At 36.9% G+C, this 20,129-nt stretch overlaps 1 protein-coding gene across 3 annotated transcripts in view; it reads right to left on the bottom strand.

Moving 5' to 3' along the window:
- The window catches only part of LOC307195648 (uncharacterized protein), a 278,036-nt gene that overhangs the window by 220,724 nt on the left and 37,183 nt on the right, over positions 1 to 20,129 (bottom strand). For all 3 annotated transcript variants that reach the window (XR_013830901.1, XR_013830902.1, XM_079939951.1), the window contains one exon: positions 11,076 to 11,131. Coding sequence is in view for 1 of the 3 variants with exons in the window: in XM_079939951.1 (XP_079796077.1) it covers positions 11,076 to 11,131 (56 nt within the window). In the remaining 2 variants the exon portion in view is untranslated. The remainder of the gene's footprint in view (positions 1 to 11,075; positions 11,132 to 20,129) is intronic.

The raw sequence follows: 20,129 nt of genomic DNA, 5'->3' as shown, positions 1-20,129 counted from the left end.
GGTCTCTTGCTCCAGCCCTCCCTAGGGGCTGTATTTTATCCAACTAGCCCCACTCCCTTCACTGGCACATATTATAAGTGCAAAAGCTACTGGCCAAGATCATTCATTTAGTCTTGCCACATACTGTGCGGAAGTCTACATCAATGTCAACCTGGTCTTCCCAGATAAGTATACCTGGCTCTGCTAAATGCACAAAGCTACAGTTCCCAAAAATGTCTCATGACACTTCTAAATCTCAGGGAAATGTTCAATACCCTCTTGCCTTACAACTCAGTAGGAAACAGACTAATTGCCACTCAGTTTGTGACAGTTATTCACCACCCTATATTTTCATCTTGCTGTTTCAAGATGTCTCATTCCAACAATCCTCAGACCACAATGGAATCCATCCATCATATTTCAGTGGTATGTAGATTCTCCTACTCTCTTCCTTTAAAAATTGTTTCAAACTTTCTCCATTTTTCTTCTTAAACTCCAATTCCTCCATATTCCCATCAGTCTATCAACTGTCTATGATTCTTTGATGCCAACACTTCCACTTGTGCCCAGCTCCCATCTCCTCTTGTCCAAATTTCCTTTCTCTCTCCTTCAGCACCCATTTTCCCCATTCTACTCATTATTATTCAAAAAACAAACATCCTAGTCCTCTCATCTTTCAAAACCCTCTCTTAATAGCACTTACCCCTCCAGGTACTACATTATATCTCTTCCTCCTGTCACAAAAGCCTCTCCAGTGTTGTCTGTATGTACTGCCTCCAATTTACTCCTCCCATTTTCTCCATCTCACTTCAAAAAGCGCCTCCCCACCACAACCACTCCAAGAAGCTGCTTGGGTCAAGAGCACTAAGAACCTCCACATTGCCAAACCTGGTAGTCATTCCTCAATCCTCATTTAAATGTACAGGCTTCAATATCTAACAATCACTGCCTCCTACTGGAAACACTTTTCTCACTTGACATCCAACACAGGGCTACTCTTCTAGTTTTCCTCCTACCTAACCGTCCATTTCTTCTCAGTCTCCTTTCCTTCATCATCTCTCCCAATAAACAGCTCATCAGGATTCAGTCCTTGGTCCTCCTTTCTGTGTTTACTCACTTTCTGGGTCATCTCATCCAGGTTCGTGTCTTTAATATCATCTGTTTGCTGAGCTCTCCCAAATATTTATTTCCTGACCTCATTTTTGACTTCCAGACTTAATATCCAGCTGCATACTTGACACCTCCACTAGGATATCTAACAGGGATCACAAATCACAAACCAGGTTTTAAGCTAATGAGTTCTATTCAGTTAAACGCTATGAGTAACAATGTATTCATTTTTGTTTGCTTTCATTTGCCACAGCTCCAGGCAACCACAGCACTCCTATAAATGCTGGAATCCAAATCCTACTTCATTCTAATCCTAAACTAATCACTTTTCTAGGAATTTGGATTTGTCTGATTGCTTGTATACTTTCAAATCAATATTAAATTATAATTCTGTATAAAGTCAGAAATAGCAGAACAACTTATTGAATATCTTGATTCTAGGAAAGTACAGACTGAGCACAGCAACATGCATAGGTAAGCACTGAATACATCTTTTTGTAGATTATTCATAAAGTGAGGAGGTGCATTTGTATTCACAAATGGTACTGGGAACAGACCTCAGTACTTCTGAGTTTCAGAATAACCTTTATCTACAGCTAGATCAAGAAATTTAGAAGCATTTAACAAAGCCTATGAGTTAAAAGGTACCGTATACAAAGCAACAAAATAAATTTTGCTATGAACATTGTGTTTAAGTTTTCTAATTTGTAAAACAGAAGTAACACCACCAAACTATTCTGCCTGATACTGTGTTTGTAGCCATCGGAGGAAGAAAAAGCATGTGAAAGAATATTGAAAATCCTAGAAAGGAACCATATAGACAGTAAGATGTTCAAATAGTTGCAATTATGTTGGTATCCATATAAGCACAATTTTATTCAAATATGAGCCTAAATGTCTGAACCCCATGTTTTAAAAAAACTTCAAGCTAGAATTTTCTTGGGGACAAACTTTCTCAAGACATTTTAGTATTTCCTGCTTATTTTACTTCTAGCCAAAAGTACTGCAAAAACAGCCACTCTCGTAATTCTTTCACACCTCTGTTTCCAATCCTGGCCAGAGTCTCAAATACGAAAAAGGTGTGTTAAGATAGTCAGGGGAAAAGTTCAGTGGATGCTATGGAACCTCTAAAAAAAACTTTGGAACAAAAGTGACAGCAGTTATTTTTTGATAGTCCGTTTGTGGTTCTTCAAGCTATTGAGATGGTCAATCTGCCCTAATTTCGAGAGTTTAGGTGATTAAACATTTCAATTGCCTATCATGTTTTCCTTATATTTATAATCCTTATTCCCAGAACTGAAATCCTATAACTGCCTAAGGCAATGGAACTTATAGGAGCATTCAAACCCTGCCAAACTTGAAAACAAGTTCAAGCCTACATATTTAATATTCATTAACTTCAGTAATAGAAGCGCTTGAAAATAAATCATGTTTTAGTTATTTCCTCTAACACTTATTCTAGTAAGAATTCACAGAAGACTCAGGAAAATGTGGAAAGGGAATAAGGGCCAGCCTCTTCGGATGGAAAAATCTCAATATTCAATAATTTCCCTCTAGTTCGCACTAAGATCTTGGTGTGGTAAAGGAGTTTATGTCAATCTTCTTCAGCCCTTCTAAAGAGAGAAGGGCTTTATAAGATACACAAAGAGTAAGATGGCGAATAACAGCAGGAAAAAAAAATAGAATTCTTGATGGTGAAAAATCCCCACAAACAAAAAATGGAAACTAATATCCACGTAGATTAATTTTAGGTGTTTTGATGATGTCATTTTTCAAGGGCCATTAGAAGTCAGTGAGTAACTTAAAAGGAGAGGTTAGAAGGTTTATGGGAACTAAAATCCCACAGTTTCCAGGAAATAGAAAGCACACGTCTACCCTAGTATGCCTTTAAGTGTATAATTAAAAGAAGAAAGCTTTAGTGTCTTTCTAGTCGTGGCAGCCAGGACTCCTGTGCTTTATTTTTTTACCTAAAAGAAGAAAAACAACAACAGTGAAACTAAAACCACCAAGTTCAATTCCATGGGCCAAATCCTAAAAATAGGTCAGACTCAGCTTTCTTACGGAACTAAATACAAAGAAAGAAAAAAAACAGAAGATCTGAACTGCTTCTCAAAGTCGTCTGAATTTAATGCCAAGTCCGCAAAGCGGCTTGGTTTTTAGGGGCTTCTTGTGAGCTGTGTTGAGCTCTGAACAGTTACCAGTGACCAAGTTCATGATGCTGGGATGTGGTAGGAAAAAAAAGTGTTATTGAAAAGCAGATGGGGACTTCGCTGGTGGCGCAGTGGTTAAGAATCCGCCTGCCAATGCAGGGGACATGGGTTCAAGCCCTGGTCCGGGAAGATCCCACCTGCCGCAGAGCAACTAAAGCCCGTGTGCCACAATGGCTGAGCCTGCGCTCTAGAGCCCGCGAGCCACAACTACCGAGTCCACATGTCACAACTACTGAAGCCCGCGCCTAGAGCCCATGCTCCACAACAAGAGAAGCCGCCGCAGTGAGAAGCCCACACGTGGCAACATAGAGTAGCCCCCGCTCACAGCAACTAGAGAAAGCCCGCGCGCAGCAACAAAGACCCAACGCAGCCATAAATAAATAAATAAATATTTAAAATAATAATAATAAAAAGCTTATGTGCTTAGATCTTTATGCTAATGTTTAAACATCCAATTTCAGTTATTACAGAAAAACTTTGTAGCTGTAGTTCAGAGTTTTATATGTTAGTTCTCCATAAGCTCACACATAAAATGGTGGAACTTAACATATAAGACAGTTCATATGCTGCATTTTGAATATTACCTTCAGTATGTTTTTCTGCATGTATTGGAAGAACCATGGTTTAAATAAGCACAGTCACCTGTGACCAAGTTCACAATGCTGGGAACTGATTTAAAAAAAGGTTATTAAAAAGCATATGTGCTTAATTCCTTACACTAACGTTTAAACATACGAATTCAGTTATTACAGGAAAACTTCATAGCTGTATTAGTTCTCTGTAAGTTCACACACTAAATGGTGGAATTAAACATATAAGATAGTCCGTATTCTGCATTTTTAATATTGCTTTCAGTACGTTTTTCTGCATTATCATAATGATCATGGTTTAAAATAATCAAGAGTTTATTTTATATTTGTATGATATATAAATATATATAAAGAAAACACTTCACGATTACGACTCAGAATTTTTCTTCAGTATCACATCATCATTCATAAATAACCTCCTCAGTTTAGAGTGTACTCCAAGACAGATATTTGGATTGGAGTACTTTTCCTAATGGATCAGCTCAGCCATAATTTTCGTAAAAACAATACATCTATTAAGGTCAAGAGAGGAGGTTCAGAATCTCATGTTCTACATGCATTTGCCTTCTAGATTCATCTTTCAGCAAACACTTATAGAGTATCTGCAACTGTGCCATGGACTATGTTGGACACAAAGATAAATGAGTCATCGGCATGCATTAGTGGAAAGAGCTTAAAATAATGTATGTAGCATGCTCAGTTCATTGCCTGGAACAGAATAAACCCGCAGTAAGTATTAGCTACTGCAATGATGGCAGTGCCCATGACGACCCTTCTACATAAGAAAACATTCCAGAATTTCTGTGCTTTCGGTTTTCACAAATACAGTGTGCCATTAATTTCATTTTTAATAACAGCAAGCTTTCTTCCCGCCAGGGAAGAAGGGTCAGACAAATGCACCAAAACATACAACACAATGCGTGACATGATTAGAGAGGTGAAACCAAAGTATCGTAGTCCCTCCAAAAAGGGTGTGGAAATGAGGAAAGACTGCCTTCTTTGGGGGGTTAATATTTGATCTGGCTTTTGAAAGATGGGCAGCACTTAATAAAAGAGTTCAGCTAGATTACAGAATACATAAATGGAGTTGTCAGGTAATACAGCAGTTAATCTTGAAAACCAAGCTTACAGCTTATTTTAGATTTTATTCACCAAAAAATAGGGAGCCTGTAAAAGTACTTGAACAGGGAAGTAAAATATACATATTCATATTTACATATATGCATGCATATACGTGTATGTGTGTATATATACTGTTCAAAGTACATCGCTACCCTACTCCAAAATACTTTCTGCCTTCTTGGTCAGTAATTTACCCTTACCTCCTGGGGAGGTGATGGTCTGGCTGCAGAGGGCAAGCTAGAAGAGCTGGGTGCACATGACGTCAGGAACTGTGTTCCAGCCTTGGCGGGCTGCACACTGGCCTAAGGTGTGGAGGCTGCGTGACAACCTGGACCCTGCAGAGCCTGGAGGAGACTTTTCCTCAGGAGACCTGTGGATACCCCTGGGGAAGCTGGAGGCTGCCTTCCCATGTCTCATGAGAGATGCCTCATTTGTTCTGTAGCACTTACACAGGAAGGATTGTACTAGAAGACTCAAATGCTACCTGTCCTAGAGGCTGGGAGAGAGAGAGAGAGAGCTCCTGCTTAGATCTGGAAAGATCTGGGAGCAGAAAGTTTGTGTGTCTGTATCTTAAGCCTGGGATTATTCTTTTTCTACTGCTTGGAGTACTAGCTTCCTAAGACTGGCATAACGAGCTGAGTGGGTGAAGACAACAGAAGTTTATTCTCTGCAAGTTCTGGAGGCTGGAAACCCCAAATCAAGGTGTTGTTAGGGCCATGCTCTCTCTGAAGACTCTAAGGGAGGAATCCTTCCTTGTCCCTCCTCGTGTCTGGAGGTTGCTGGCAATTCTTGGTATTCCTTAGCTTGTCTGCAGATGCATCCCTCTAATCTCTCCCTCTGTCTTCATACGGCCTTCTTCCCTGTGTGTGTCTGTGTCCAAATTTCCCTCTGCTTGTAAGGATACCAGTCATTAAATCAGGGCTCACACTAACACAGTATGAGCTTATCTTAACTTGATTACATCTGTAAAGACCAGTTTCCAAATAAAGTCCTAGTCATAGGTTCCAGGGATTGGGACTTCAGCATACCTTTTTGGGGAACACAGTTCAACCCCTAACAGTTGGCTTGTTTGGTCACCAAAGAGAAAATGCGGTGTCTCTCACCATTCTCTCTGATCTAGAGACCTAATATCCTAACTAAGTAAGGACTTACAGAGGCACGAGCACTCTGCATCCCAAGAGGTGGGGACAGAAAGCTTCACAAGTGCCTGAAGTAAAAAGCTTCCTATCTCACAATATTCCTGCCCTTCCTCAGAAACGTTCCAAGGGTCCGGTCTCAAGATGAAAGGGAGCCATCATTAGAAGTGATGATCTACCGAAGTAATGAAGCCTTTAGGACAACCCCATCCTGCTTCACAGCACTGTTTACCTCAGTCCCCACCCCTCCCCCACCCCACCCAGAAGGTTCCCTCTCATTGCTCAGACTCAGCTGAACAGTTCTCAAAAGCTTAGGCAGGTATGCAAGGGTGACAGCCCTGGAGACCTAATGAGACTCACCTACAAGGAGAAATGTGGTTGAGTCATTTGGCCTGAGGTAGCTGAAAGAAATGCTCCAGAAAGGAGTGTTAGGACCATTACTGGCCTGTGCAGAAATAGCAATGTTGGCATACTTCTACTTTATTCTTTTGCTTAATATAAAAAAAGAGAAATGAAAGCTTTGCATTTTTCTCTAAACTAAAAATAAAGATCAGTAGGGTTTTACTATTGTTTTTCTTGTCAGCTCAGAATCAGCAGAATCAGAATCTCCACATGTCAAACATATGGGTGAGAGTATTACAGATACAGACTTCAACTCTCTTCTTAGGACATGCTTGTGTTTACATTGATTGACCCAGGATGACAGCTAATGACAGCTGATGGGATTGATCATAATTGTAATCAATTCTTTGTTTCTTACCTGAAGTAAGTAAATTGTAATCAATTCTTTGTTTAATAACTTGTAAAAATTATTTATTTCAAGTCTGCTTACCTTACTTATTGTTAAGCTCCATGAGTATTGGGCCTCTATTTGATTCACTTCTATATCCCCAATATGGTTCTCATTACATAGTAAAAACTCAGTGGGTATTTGGGAAATGTTTATAGGCCAAAAGGGCTCCCCTTATAGAGAAATGGAAAGGAAGATCCAATGAGTCATTCTGCAGTTTCGGACCTCATCATCAAATGAATATGAAACACCATCGGCCCCCAGAATTATTGAGCTGGGAAACTGTTGACTTTGAAAGTTGAGAGTCATAGAGTGGCTTGATCGGTATCCCACACAAAATTAAGGCGCCAAATCCAATGTCCAGCATTAACTTAGACCATAAGTGGCTAAAACTTTGCTCATATCTTTAATTCAAATCCAAAGTTTACCAAGAAAGTGATAAAATCTATATCCATCTGAGTTTACAGAAAGTTCTTTTCCCATACTTGCTAGCCCTCCCCTTAAAATAGATTACCACAACTTCTAATTCAGAGGTTTATAGACAATATGAACATACTAATTTTTCATAGCCTTATTCATTAAAATTGTGTGTTTTCACTGTATACTTCTTTCAACTTTCCTGTGTGTTTAAAAATTTTCATGATAATATTTTGAGAAAAATTATCTAAGTTATAAAGGAAGAGTGGACATGGGTCACTTACTGTCACCGTTTGAGTAGACAGCAGGTACTTAAAATGTTTATATAGTAATGAAATGACTGTCTATGCATATGTATGTACTTTTGCTTTAACATTTATAAGCATGCTTTACCACTTAACAGCTCTGTGAACCTCAGGCAAATAATTTCTCTGAACTTCTTCTGTAACATAAGAATATGTCACATGCCCGAAGGCAGTGGGTTGGATCAGATGATTTCTTGGTATCATTTTCTGATGAATGCTAATAGACGCAGCTGGAGTATAAAACTTAAGCTGTTCACAGATATACATGTGTGTGCTGAACCAAGATTGCTACTTCTGGAGTAAAAAATTATCAAAATCAGCAGTTTCCTATGATTCAACCTAATACATACATATATAATATAATACTGGGCTGGTCAAAAAGTTCATTTGGGTTTTTCTGTAAGATGTTACAGAAAAACCCAAACGAACTTTTTGGCCAACCCAATATCTACCAGATAGTCTATTTATCCAATATATACTTACTTGGCACCCACTTTGTGCCAGGCATTGTCAGTTTTTAAGATACAAAGAGGAACAGTTCCTGCACTAAAGGAGCATATAGTGCAGTCTCTTTCTCCCAAGGTGTTTGCTCTAACAGCAGTGTTTGTCACGTGCCATGGAAACAGAGAGACTAGACCACTAACTGTAAGTGATTAAAGGGGACTTCACTGCAGATATGATAGGAGGCTCCCAGAAGAAGAAAAGGATGTTAATGGCATTAAGACACCACTAAGAGATAGCGTGAGGGTATGAACGGATCTGTCCTGTCAGGGAACGGTGAGAAGCTCACTATAATAGAAGCACAGCACACAGGAGAGAGGTATTAAGGAACAGAGGCGGGGGGTATAAGTTGGGTCATATTGCAAAGACCATGCTGAGTTTAAGATTTTACCTAATTTATAATGTCACTATCAGCTTTGATTTTGAAAAAGATTGATTTTAGATAGGTAACTCTGGTGAAAATGTGGAAGACAGACTAAAACTGGGAGAAGCAGGTCTCCAGGTAACCAGATAGGAAATTATTGCAGTAGTTCAAATGAATGGCAGTAGGAGGATGCGAGTGAGGCTGGATTCATAGAGATTTCTGGCAAAAGAACTAGCAGGATTTGTTAACAATACCAAATATATCTTCCATTAAATTTGGGAACTTTTAGTTCATTATTCCCTTGAATCTCTTTTCTGCATTGTTTTCCATCTCCTTTTCAGACTCCACTTATATCCACATTAGACCTTCTGATACTATCCTACAAGTGACCGAGTCTCTGTTCATTAAATGTGGGAAACTCACTTAATGCTTTTCTCCTCTTTGAAGTATCAATGCTTCTTCAGTTTCTGCCCACCTTTGTTTGTCCTCCAATAGCTTCAGATAGTTGTGATATATATATACATATACACACACACACATATATACATATAATTACACACACAATATGTGTGTATGCATCTATGTGTGTGGGTATAAAATTATGTGTATATTGGGAATTTATGTATATACTGTATATGTGTGTAATTGTTCTCATTGGGATGGTTGATCTGATCTGAGCTATTCTGCCATTACTAGAAGAAGAACCCATACCTAACACAAGATTAAATGTATTCCCTGTTTAGAAAGTAATTAGAAAAAAATCAATAAATAATAAGGTCCTTAAATGCAAAATGAAACATATAAGAAAAAACAAATAACTCAGTAGAAAAATGAGCAAAAGAATGAATAAACATTTCATAGAGGGGAAAACACAAATGGTCGATAAACATATAAAAATTATCAACTCTAGGAAGAGTCAAGTAACTTCAAATTAAGATAACAAAATTATACCTATTTTAACAAAAATTAAGACAAATAACAAAATCAAGAGATGGATCAATGGAAATTGATCTGCTTGTAGGAATATAAAATTGTACTTTGGAAAAGAACTTGATATTATCTTGAGAAGTTGATCATTTGCTATGACTCAGCAATTCTGTTCCAAAATATAAACAACCTAGAAAATCTCTTTATTTGTGCCTCGGGAGAAATGTATTGGAATGTTTAGAGAAGTGTGTTTCATAATAACTGAAAAAACTGGAAAATCAACTCTCCGTTTCTAAAATGACAAATTTTGATACAATCACAAAGTTAATATCACACAGCAATGAAAACGAACCACCTACTACTACAGACACTAATATGTATTATCGTAGAAACAACATCAAGTAGAAAAAGACTAGACAGGTAAATATGAAGCCATTTTTATAAAGCTTAAAAAACAAGGAAATAAATTACATCTCATTTCAATTCATATGGATATGCGGTAAAACTATTTTTTAAGAGAATGATTAATGAAAAATTCAGCATAGAGTTTACCTCTGGGAAGGAAATAGGAGATGGATAAGTAGAGAATAAAAAGATATTGGTATTTTTCTAATTCTCATGGAGGTGATGGGTTCACAGGCATTCATTTTAAAATGTGCTTCACAAAGTATTTATATTTACATATAATTTTTTAACATATAAATTAAAAGGTAGAAGAGGCAGAAAATTGGGTGAGCTTGGAAAAAAGATGAATAATATAATAGCAGGGAGAATCTCTTGCTGCTGTTTTCAACTGAGTAAATACTACTTGGCTAAATATATATTTTTGTAAATCCCAATTTGAATGACATTTAAATAATTAGGTCATCAGATGCCTTTTAGAATTAGCCTATCTTTCGGAGTTATGAGGCTTTCAAAAGTCATATTTCTGTTAAAAATGATATTCTGAGTATTTATAAACTAGTAATTTGTACAAAACATTTTTTGATAAAATAATTTTGACTTCAATTTTATGTACACTTGTACATAGTACTAGCACTTGTAAATTAGTACTTAAGCTTATTATTTAAATGAGCCCTCCCCTTTGGTTTACAAGTAGTTTGATAGTATATACCAAATAACTACTGAGAAAGAAAATATTAAAATCTATTATTTCCAGATAAAGTTTCTGAGTCAAATCCTCTCCCTCAATATCTCATCTAAACTGATACGTGCTTTTTTTCTTTTTCAAAATGTGGGTCATTTTGAAAGAAATGCTTTCAGAAGAAAAACACGTATGATTAATGCTAACTTGAAAAGACACCCTAAAATTCTGTGGTCTTCTGAACATCACATGTTGAATAAAGCTATTTGGGATCATATGATCATGTTTTAGATTTCCCAAAAAGGCCACAGAGCCTATTTCTAGTAATGTTATAGAGTTCATCTTGAAAGCAGCTGGGAATGTTTAGGGAAATAGTCACAATTTGGAATGTAATTAGATTCTTAGTCATTAGGGTAAAGGACATACCAGACAACAATCAATATGCCAGGTTTTCTTAGACCAAAAACAGAAAGTGAATTATAAATCAAGAAATAAATTCCAGAGGGGGGAAAAAATTCCTTATTTGTTTCTTCTACTTACCAAGTATGTTTTAAGTTCCACTGAGTCAGTTTCTCCAATCTGATGATCCTTGAACACTGAAAATTAAAAGTATAAGTGATTAAGAGCAGGGACAATGCCCATTTGGAGTAAAGTTGAGATCTTTCCTATTCACCCAGGTGGGAGTTTGGTAGAAATGTAAAACCTTGGCCCAGCCAGACTCAGAGTCAGAATCTTCATCACCACAAGACCCCTGTGCAATTTATGTGCACATTAAATTGAGGGACTCACTGGTGTAGGTTAAGTTTATTTCAAATAAAGTTACATAAAAACCAGTTGCTTTCCTTCAGGTCATTAAATTCCACAGTAATACATATGAGTAACATGAGAAAGATGTTGCTGTTGTTATTTTCTTTTACTCTCTCTTCTACTAAAAAAAATATCTATATTATATCTCTTTTTCTGGATATTTGTTTTTGTGAACTGGAAAAAAACAGAAAAGGAGGAATTCCCTTTAGGATGAAGGACACATACAAGATCTTCAAGGGCAAATACCAAGCTGGAATTATTGTTCTCTTAAAAATCCTTTCCTGTTGTTGTTGTTTTTTAATTACAAGATAAAAGAAAACAGCCATCCCACTTGATATTAACATTTTAATGTATGAAGGTTGAGTTAAGAAGAACTGGAAGTATCCAGTTAAGATTCTGCCATTAGAGTTTACGGGTAACACAAAACTAAGTTTTTAAAATACTTAGAAATGAGGCTTTTCCTCATTTCCCTGTATAATCCATCAGCGAGTGCTGTCAGTTCATGCTCCCCTGTATATTTCCGGGTGTTCTCCATTTCCTCTGAAACCCTTTTCATCCAAAATCACCATCATCTCTCTCCTGGGCCAGAGCATTAACCACCTAACTGGTCCTCCTAACTGGTCTCCCTACATTCCCGCTTGCCTCTCTCCAATCTTCTCAAATGGCAATCAGAGGGACCTTTGTAAACATAAATCAGACCATCACCTTCATGACTCAAGGCACTTCATGACACTGGCTCCTGCACGATGGCCCGATGGGCCCTACGTGGAAAGGCCCCTGCTTCTTTCACCACAGGGTATCTCCCTGCTCTTCCCAGGGTACACCTCCCACCAGCCTCAAGCCCTTATTTCTGGCCCTTTTCTGCCTCTGGGTCTTTGTACCTGTAACTCTCACCTCACCCCAACACATATACTCTGGCTTTTTTCACATTCTCATCCTTCAGCTCAAAGTTTCCCTCTGCAGACACGCTTTCCTGGCCTGGCCACATTATTTGAATAGCACCTGGCCCCTTATACCCCAGTCACTTTATCTCATCACTCTTTCTTTTCTAGTATCCCACGGTTCAACCTATAATAATCTTGCTGCTTGGGTCTCCTGTTTGTTTGTTTTTTATATATATAAATTTATTTATTTGTTTGTTTTTGGCTGCGTTGGGTCTTCGTTGTTGTGTGCGGGCTTTCTCTAGTTGTGGTGATCGGGGGTTACTCTTCTTTGCGGTGCGTGGGCTTCTCACTGCAGTAGCTTCTCTTGTAGCGGAGCACAGGCTCTAGGTGCACGGGCTTCAGTAGTTGTGGCACATGGGCTTAGTTGCTCCGTGGCATGTGGGATCTTCCCCGACCAGGGCTCGAACTGTGTCCCTGCATTGGCAGGTGGATTCTTAACCACTGTGCCATCAGGGAAGCCTGGGTCTCCTGTTAATTGCCTGTCTGTTTCACAGACTTTGTGGTCTGTGAAAATAGAGACTGGTCTATCTTTTTCACTGCTCTGTCCCTAGCACCTAGCACAACATCTTGCATAGAGAGGTGCCCAATAAATATTCGATGAATGAAACAAAATGAATTAACATTACCAAGATATGGCTCTTAGATGGTTATTAAATATGTTTGTCGTTAATTGTTTCTTAGTAACTTTTTTCAAATAGAAAAAAACTTAAAACATCCTAATGATATCATTGAACTATAAATCGTTAATCACCTTCATGTTTCTCATTAATATTATAATCTCTAGATATCATGGCCACTAAACTTAGGAGAATATATTTGTCAACCAAATCTTCTAGCCCCAAATCACCTTTGATAGTGCCCACAGGTATTTTCCTAAGAACCACATCTAATGTCACACCTATGGTAGACACAGATAGCTGTCTACACAATCTGTTCTCCCTTCTCCCTTCCTAATAGAACCTCTATTGTTTTTGGAACAGAAATATGCCCAGATAGCATTTCTCAGCCTTCCTTGAGGTAAGGTGAGTGCCATGAAACACATTTCTGGCCAGAGAGACAGAAACTTTAAATCTTTTTTTTTTAATAATTTTTACTGGTTTATCTAGGATATTCTTTTTTTTTTAATTTATTTGGTTGCACCAGGTCTTAGTTGTGACAGGCAGGCTCCTTGGTTGCAGCTCACGGGCTCCTTAGCTGCGGCATGCATGTGGGATCTAGTTCCCTGGTCAGGGATTGAACCCGGGCCCCCTGCATTGGGAGCACGGAGTCTGAACCACTGCACCACCAGGGAAGTCCCCAGAAAGTTTAAATCTTTAGAGAACGTTTTGCATTCTTCATGAGGACTCCACTAATTGCTGTGGGATGCTTCCACCAATTTCCAGTCTGAGACTTGAACGTGGTGGCTTGAGCTGCAGCAGCCACCACCCAACCATGAGGAGAAGATGGGAGAATCACAAAGACCTTGCCCCTGACACCCTCGAGACATTGAACCAAAACCAGCAACTACTAGCCTTCAAATTTCTTGGTGAAAAACAAACCTGAGTTTGTTTAAGCCACTGTTTTACCAGGTTTTCTGTATTACTTGTTTTTGACATTTGAAATTATGCTGATTGGCTGGCATAGGTTTTTTTTAATTTTTATTTTTATTGAAGTATAGTTGATTAACAATGATGTGTTAGTTACAGGTGTACACTCTATTACTTTAAAACCTGCAGTGTCTCTACTGACTATATGATAAAAATCCAGACTTCTTCCTGTAGAACCCAGGGACTTTCACAGTCTAACCCAAGCCACCTTCTACCATCACTTCTCATACCTCAGCCATGCGTTATTACAGCCCCTCAACAACCTGCTCTCACCAATGCTTTCTACACATCAAATCACTCTGAACTTCTCCCCTTTTCCTACTACATCACACATCTCCAAACCTCTGTGTCTACTACTCCTCTTACTACCTCCTGCTGGAACCTCCAGTTCCAGCATCCTGCCCTCCATAAGCCTTCCATGTCTCTCTGAGTCAGTTTCCTTGCCCATTCTTCTCTGCCTCCCAATGTCATTACAGTACTTATGACATTGCATTATAATTGGCCCATTATGCATCTGTTCCCTCTAGTCTGTGAGACATAGGCCTGGTATGTTAGTCATCTTAGCATCTTAAACACCAAACATTCCACTGGTTACCATAACCCCTAAAAATCATTCATTAAATAAATGAATGAATATCTCTCAGCTCACAGTGACTGTTGTGTTAAAATCATTATATCTCACTGTGTCTCTCCATGAATTATTCCCTTTTTTTGAGCACCTACTATGTGCCAGACTCTATACTAAGCATTAGGGATAAAGCACTGAACAAAAGAGACAAAATTTTGTCCCTGTATAGATTTTCCTCTATTGAAAAAATTTATGGAAATGAAGTGAAAATCAATTAAAGGATATTACAATAAACCAAACCTGAGCAGTAATAAGTAATGAAGGCAGGGTTGGTAAGGTGACACACCAAGGTGCCAGTGTAGTGCAAAAAATATCATTCAGAAAATAAAAAATAATTCTAAGCCTACCTCATTAGAATGTGAAGAAGACAGTAATCAATAATCTAATTTCCACTGTTTATGCTAGATACAGTTACTACCAAGGTATAAAAAAAGTAAAATGAAATAAATGTTTCTATGTATACATTCAGATATATGTGCAATAAGGCTTATTACATTATTGTTTACAATAGTCAAGCTTTGGAAACAATCTAAATATTCCTCAGTAGGGGATTCATTAAATAAAATATGGTGATTTCATACTGTGGAATGTTATGCAGCCATTAAAAGAATAAGAAAGTCTTATAGCTACTGATATAGAAAAAAAACCTCTAAGCTATGTTACTAAAAGATAAGGCAATCCACAGAATAACATAGATAACATTTATTTCTTAAAGGTATGTATATGTATGCAACATATTTACTAAAGTTATAGAAATAGAACTGCAGAAAGAAGGAAAAACAGAAGGATGGAAGGAAGGAAGGAAGGAAAGAAGGAAGAAAAACTGACACAAGAAAAATGAAAAGTCTCAATAGTACTTGTATCTGTAAAAGAAATCAATTTCTCTCCCAAGAAGAAAATGTAATTTTTCTCCCAGGAAGAAAACTTTAGGCCCAGCTTACATCAGTGATTCCTTGAAACCTTTAAGGAAGAAATAACATCAATCTTACACAAAGTCTTCTAGAAAAAAGAAATAAGGAAATATTTCCAATCTCATTTTGGGAGGGCAGCAGGTTGATATCAAATTCTGACAAGAATTTTATAAGAAAGAAGCACAACAAGAACAAGCCAATTTCTCCCATGAGCACAGATATAAAAATCATACACAAAATATAAGCAAATCGAATCTAGTAGTATATGAAAAGGATAAAATACCACAACCAAGATTTGTTTCAACTAGAAATGCATGGGTGATTTAATACTTAAAATCTTTTAATAAAATTCAACAAACTTAAAGAAAAAGAAAACAGAAAGCTCATATGGTCATCTCAAAAGATCCAGGAAAAAAATAATCATTTGATAAAACTCAACATTCATTCGTAGTAGAAAAACTTTGTAACAAACTAGGAATGCAGAGGAACTTCCATAATCTGATAGCCACAATAACAAACCAAAACAGAAAACCCTACAGCAAGCATCATAATTTATAAAGGAAGGAGCTGTCTTTAGTCAACTGGCACATACTAGGTACTTAAGAAAGAGCTGTTGAATGAATAAATCAGATTTAATTTATTTTATTCTAAAATAGAAACACTAAAACATGCTTGTTACAAAATAAAATTATCTTAGTAAGACAGTAACTGCTATTAGAAAATATTTCCAAATTATCTTTTAAAAATAAATAGAACATCTGGTAGTGGCACCAGTTGCTGAGAGTTTACCATGATCCAGTCGCCTTACATTCGTCACCTTATTTAATCCTTACAAAAGGATTAATAGTATCTGCTACAAGACAAATACTATTAATATACACATTTTACAGATGAGGGAAATAAGGCTTAGAGTCACACAGCTTGCCTAACTCACATAGTTACTAAAGAGCAGAAGGATTTGACCTCAAACAATCTGTCTCTCACAATACCTTTTTAACCACTATGTTACACTATCTTCAATTTTTAAACCACTTTTCACTACAGTATGTAATTTTTGAAAGCCAATAAGAAAAAAGGGGGAAAAAAGCAATAGGCAGACTCCTACTTCCTAAAAGGAGATATGAGACATAATGAAAGTGCTTGAAATGGCACATATTGGAGCCAAAATGGTGGTTGTTAATAAAACTGAGAAAGGGTGGATTTCTTTCCCACAGAAATTGTGGAAACACAGATGCTGTCCAACCTTAGAAATGTAAAATTGTTCATGTTTTTGATCTCTGGACCAAAGGAAAAACTACAAATTCCAATGTTTGGAACATTTAATGGAAGAGTTTTAAAGGAAACCATTATTATAATCATGGTACCCACCAGCATTATGAGAATCCAAGCTCTGTCAATATTTCTTTATAAATTCACTATTAGGACTTTCTAACTCATCCAGTATTATTCAGTTAGAGCTTAAAAATCTGAAATGTAAGATTTTAAATTGTGAGTGATATTATTCCAAGAATTATGCAGAGGAAAATGGATATCATGTGATACAGACACAATAGAAAAATGTTTGGCTTATGCAGGATTTTAACAGGTATTAGCTGTCTTTTACTTTGTTTTTCTTGCTTTGGAAGAAGGTTTAGGGGAGGATGGTTGACCTGGGATGGAAGATTGTATTGTCAACTCAACCATGAGCAAAATTTTTAAAGTTTAGTATGTTATATACAGTTTGATAAACTGTTTAAAAACCTAGATATTGTCTCCACTTTCTGAGCTTACACAAAGGCTTGGAATCTCATAAAGAGAGATTAGTTTTAAGAACTCTGGAACTTTGTTTTTAGACTAAACCATAAAACAAACAAACAAACAAAACAAACAAACAAAAAACCGAAAGAATAGCCATTTCTAATCCTGTCCAGTACATTCCAGCTAAATAGAAGTAAGAAGACATAGAATAAAAGGAGCTATTCGGTCATTTCAGAACTTCAACAAATATTGAGTTAAAATATTTTCTCAATAAAGGTTAGGGCTGAAGAGCTCTGATTCCTCTGAAAATGCTTTTCTTATCTCTAACCTCCATGTTCCTTGACATTATTATTTTTTTCATCTCCCTTCCTTGAGATGACTTGTCTTTAAAACTAAATCAAGGGTGGAAAAAGAAATGTAGCAAATTGTATCTCACAAAGGCAAATGAAATAAACTTTAATGACTCAATCTGGAATTACAGCTCATGTCACCATTTATCATGCTTGAAAACCATGATGAACGTTTTGTAGGATCACATTACATGGCTAAGTCAGAAGAGAATGAATGAAACAATGCAATCCATCTGATTCATTATGGCCAATCTCCCCAATCACAAATATGGAAGAAACCAAGAAAACTCAGGCCCTTCACTGACACTGAAAAATAACATAATGAATTGCCCAAGGCCACCCCATTTTCCTGGAATCACATAAGTGTAACCTTATGTGGCTTCTTTTGCTAATCTATCCAATTCAATTTTTACCTCACTGGATCTTGAAAAAAATACAGTGTACATGAAGTTCTAACTTTAAACTCCCTCTGCCTCCTAGGATTACTAAAAATCAATTGGTTGATTTTTTAAGTGCAAAGTAATTTAGATTTATTTTCTGGTAGGGCCTGGTGTTCCTTACCAAAAGAATTGTCTGACTACTTTACCTAATCTAGCATATTTTGCTTCTGGATTTATTTTACATAGTAAATTTCTGCATCAAATGTTCACTTAATGGGTAAAGCCTTAAAATAATAGACCCATTTTAAATAAACTGTCCAATGAGTAAGGAAAGTCTTGAAACTATGGGAAGTAAGGCTATTTCTACTATTATGCTTTAAATCTTATGGTTCACACAATTTTCTTATGTACACGTTTTGGCTACAAGTACCTCCTCATATTAAATAAAAATGGTTTCAAAGCAAACTGATTCATGTGTCAGCATAATCTAAATAAAGAAGGTATAATCTTATAAGTAGAAATGGTGCTAAAATTCTGAAGATAGAAGGTTTACTGTAAGTAAGAAGCCAAAAGTTCAGACACTCAACCAAAGCTGATCCAAACCTCTTGGGTTAGAAATATCACAAAAGTGAGCTTTTCCACAAAATGGCCTGTATTTCCTGTTTTTAGCTAAGCTGGAAGTGCAGTAGGAACAATACTTATTATGGAATGTCATTGTGTCTACTTTGGGTTTGAAAACACCAAGCAGTGACTATAAGCATGACAAATCAAAAGGAAAAAAATGAGTGGAGAGGTGTTCTGGGCTAAGAAAGGGAGAATTAATGGAAACAGAATTTCCTAACTTGACCACCAGTTAACCATAGCTTGGATGTCCAACGTGCTATGAATCACGAGCAACTAGCTCCAAAATAATACAAGAACGTCTTGGGCTAGATCATTACTGCAGTATATTGTTAATAAAACTTCCAGAAAATAAATTAGCAGACATAGTTATTCAAGGGGTAAAATGGTACTCATGTAAATTCCTTTTTACAAAATAATCTGGAAATGAGATAGCGCAAATGACTTGCTAGACAGACAGACACTTGCTAGACATTCACCACATTCATTTAGAAACTTTAGGCAAAAATCACAGCTCTCATCAACAGGGTTGATAATAACTCTTCACAGGAAGAGTGTGGAATTCTTAGAACACAGGCTGAATTTTCAAAAGCAAAGTCTCAAAAGTTTCATGGATTGTGAATACAGAGCTATATTACCCAAAAGGCCACTTAATGCTGTTGTCTCTAACATAATTTCTTACAGTCTTTAAACTAAAACTTCTTAGTTGATAAACCCAAACTACTAATATTCCACCATTTAGTTAACATATTTATTGAATCTGTGCAATATTGGCTATGCATACTCAGTTAAGAAAGAAAATTTGGGAGCTTTTCCTCTTTTCTACTTGATTGCTCCATAATCAAGGGCATGCTGTGAAGTTGGACAAGTCACTTAGTGATGCAATATCTAAGAGTCCCCTTAGAAATATTACTTGCCCTCTAACAAATCAATCCTCAAAGATGAAAAAACAAAAAAAAATAGTAATAATGAAAAACAGGAAAAGAAAACAAGTGTTTAGGATTTGCAGCCAGGACAAGAGAGGCTTAATAGTATAATATATTGACACTAACTATAAAGGACGTTTGTGAGTCCTTGCAAAGAAGAGTGAAAAGTAAGAAAACAATGAATGAGACAGCAGAACTGAGACACAAACCCAAAACAATGAAGAAAATGGCAATAGGAACATACATATCCATAATTACCTTAAATGTAAATAGATTAAATGCTCCAACCAAAAGACACAGACTGGCTGAATGGATACAAAAACAAGACCCATATATATGCTGTCTACAAGAGACCCATTTCAGACCTAGGGACACATACAGACTGAAAGTGAGGGCATGGAAAAAGATCTTCCATGCAAATGGAAATCAAATGAAAGGTGGAGTAGCACTTCTCATATCAGACAAAATAGACTTTAAAATAAAGACTATTACAAGAGACAAAGAAGGACACTACATAATGATCAAGGGATCAATCCAAGAAGAAGATATAACAATTGTAAATATTTATGCACCCACCATAGGAGCACCTCAACATAAGGCAAATGCTAACAGCCATAAAAGGGGAAATTGACAGTAACACAATAATAGTAGGGGATTTTAACACCCCACTTTCACCAAAGGACAGATCATCCAAAATGAAAATA

This window comes from Stenella coeruleoalba (genome assembly GCF_951394435.1).
Source record: "Stenella coeruleoalba genome assembly, chromosome: 12".
Classification (NCBI taxonomy): domain Eukaryota; kingdom Metazoa; phylum Chordata; class Mammalia; order Artiodactyla; family Delphinidae; genus Stenella; species Stenella coeruleoalba.
This window is presented reverse-complemented; position numbering and strand designations above follow the sequence as displayed.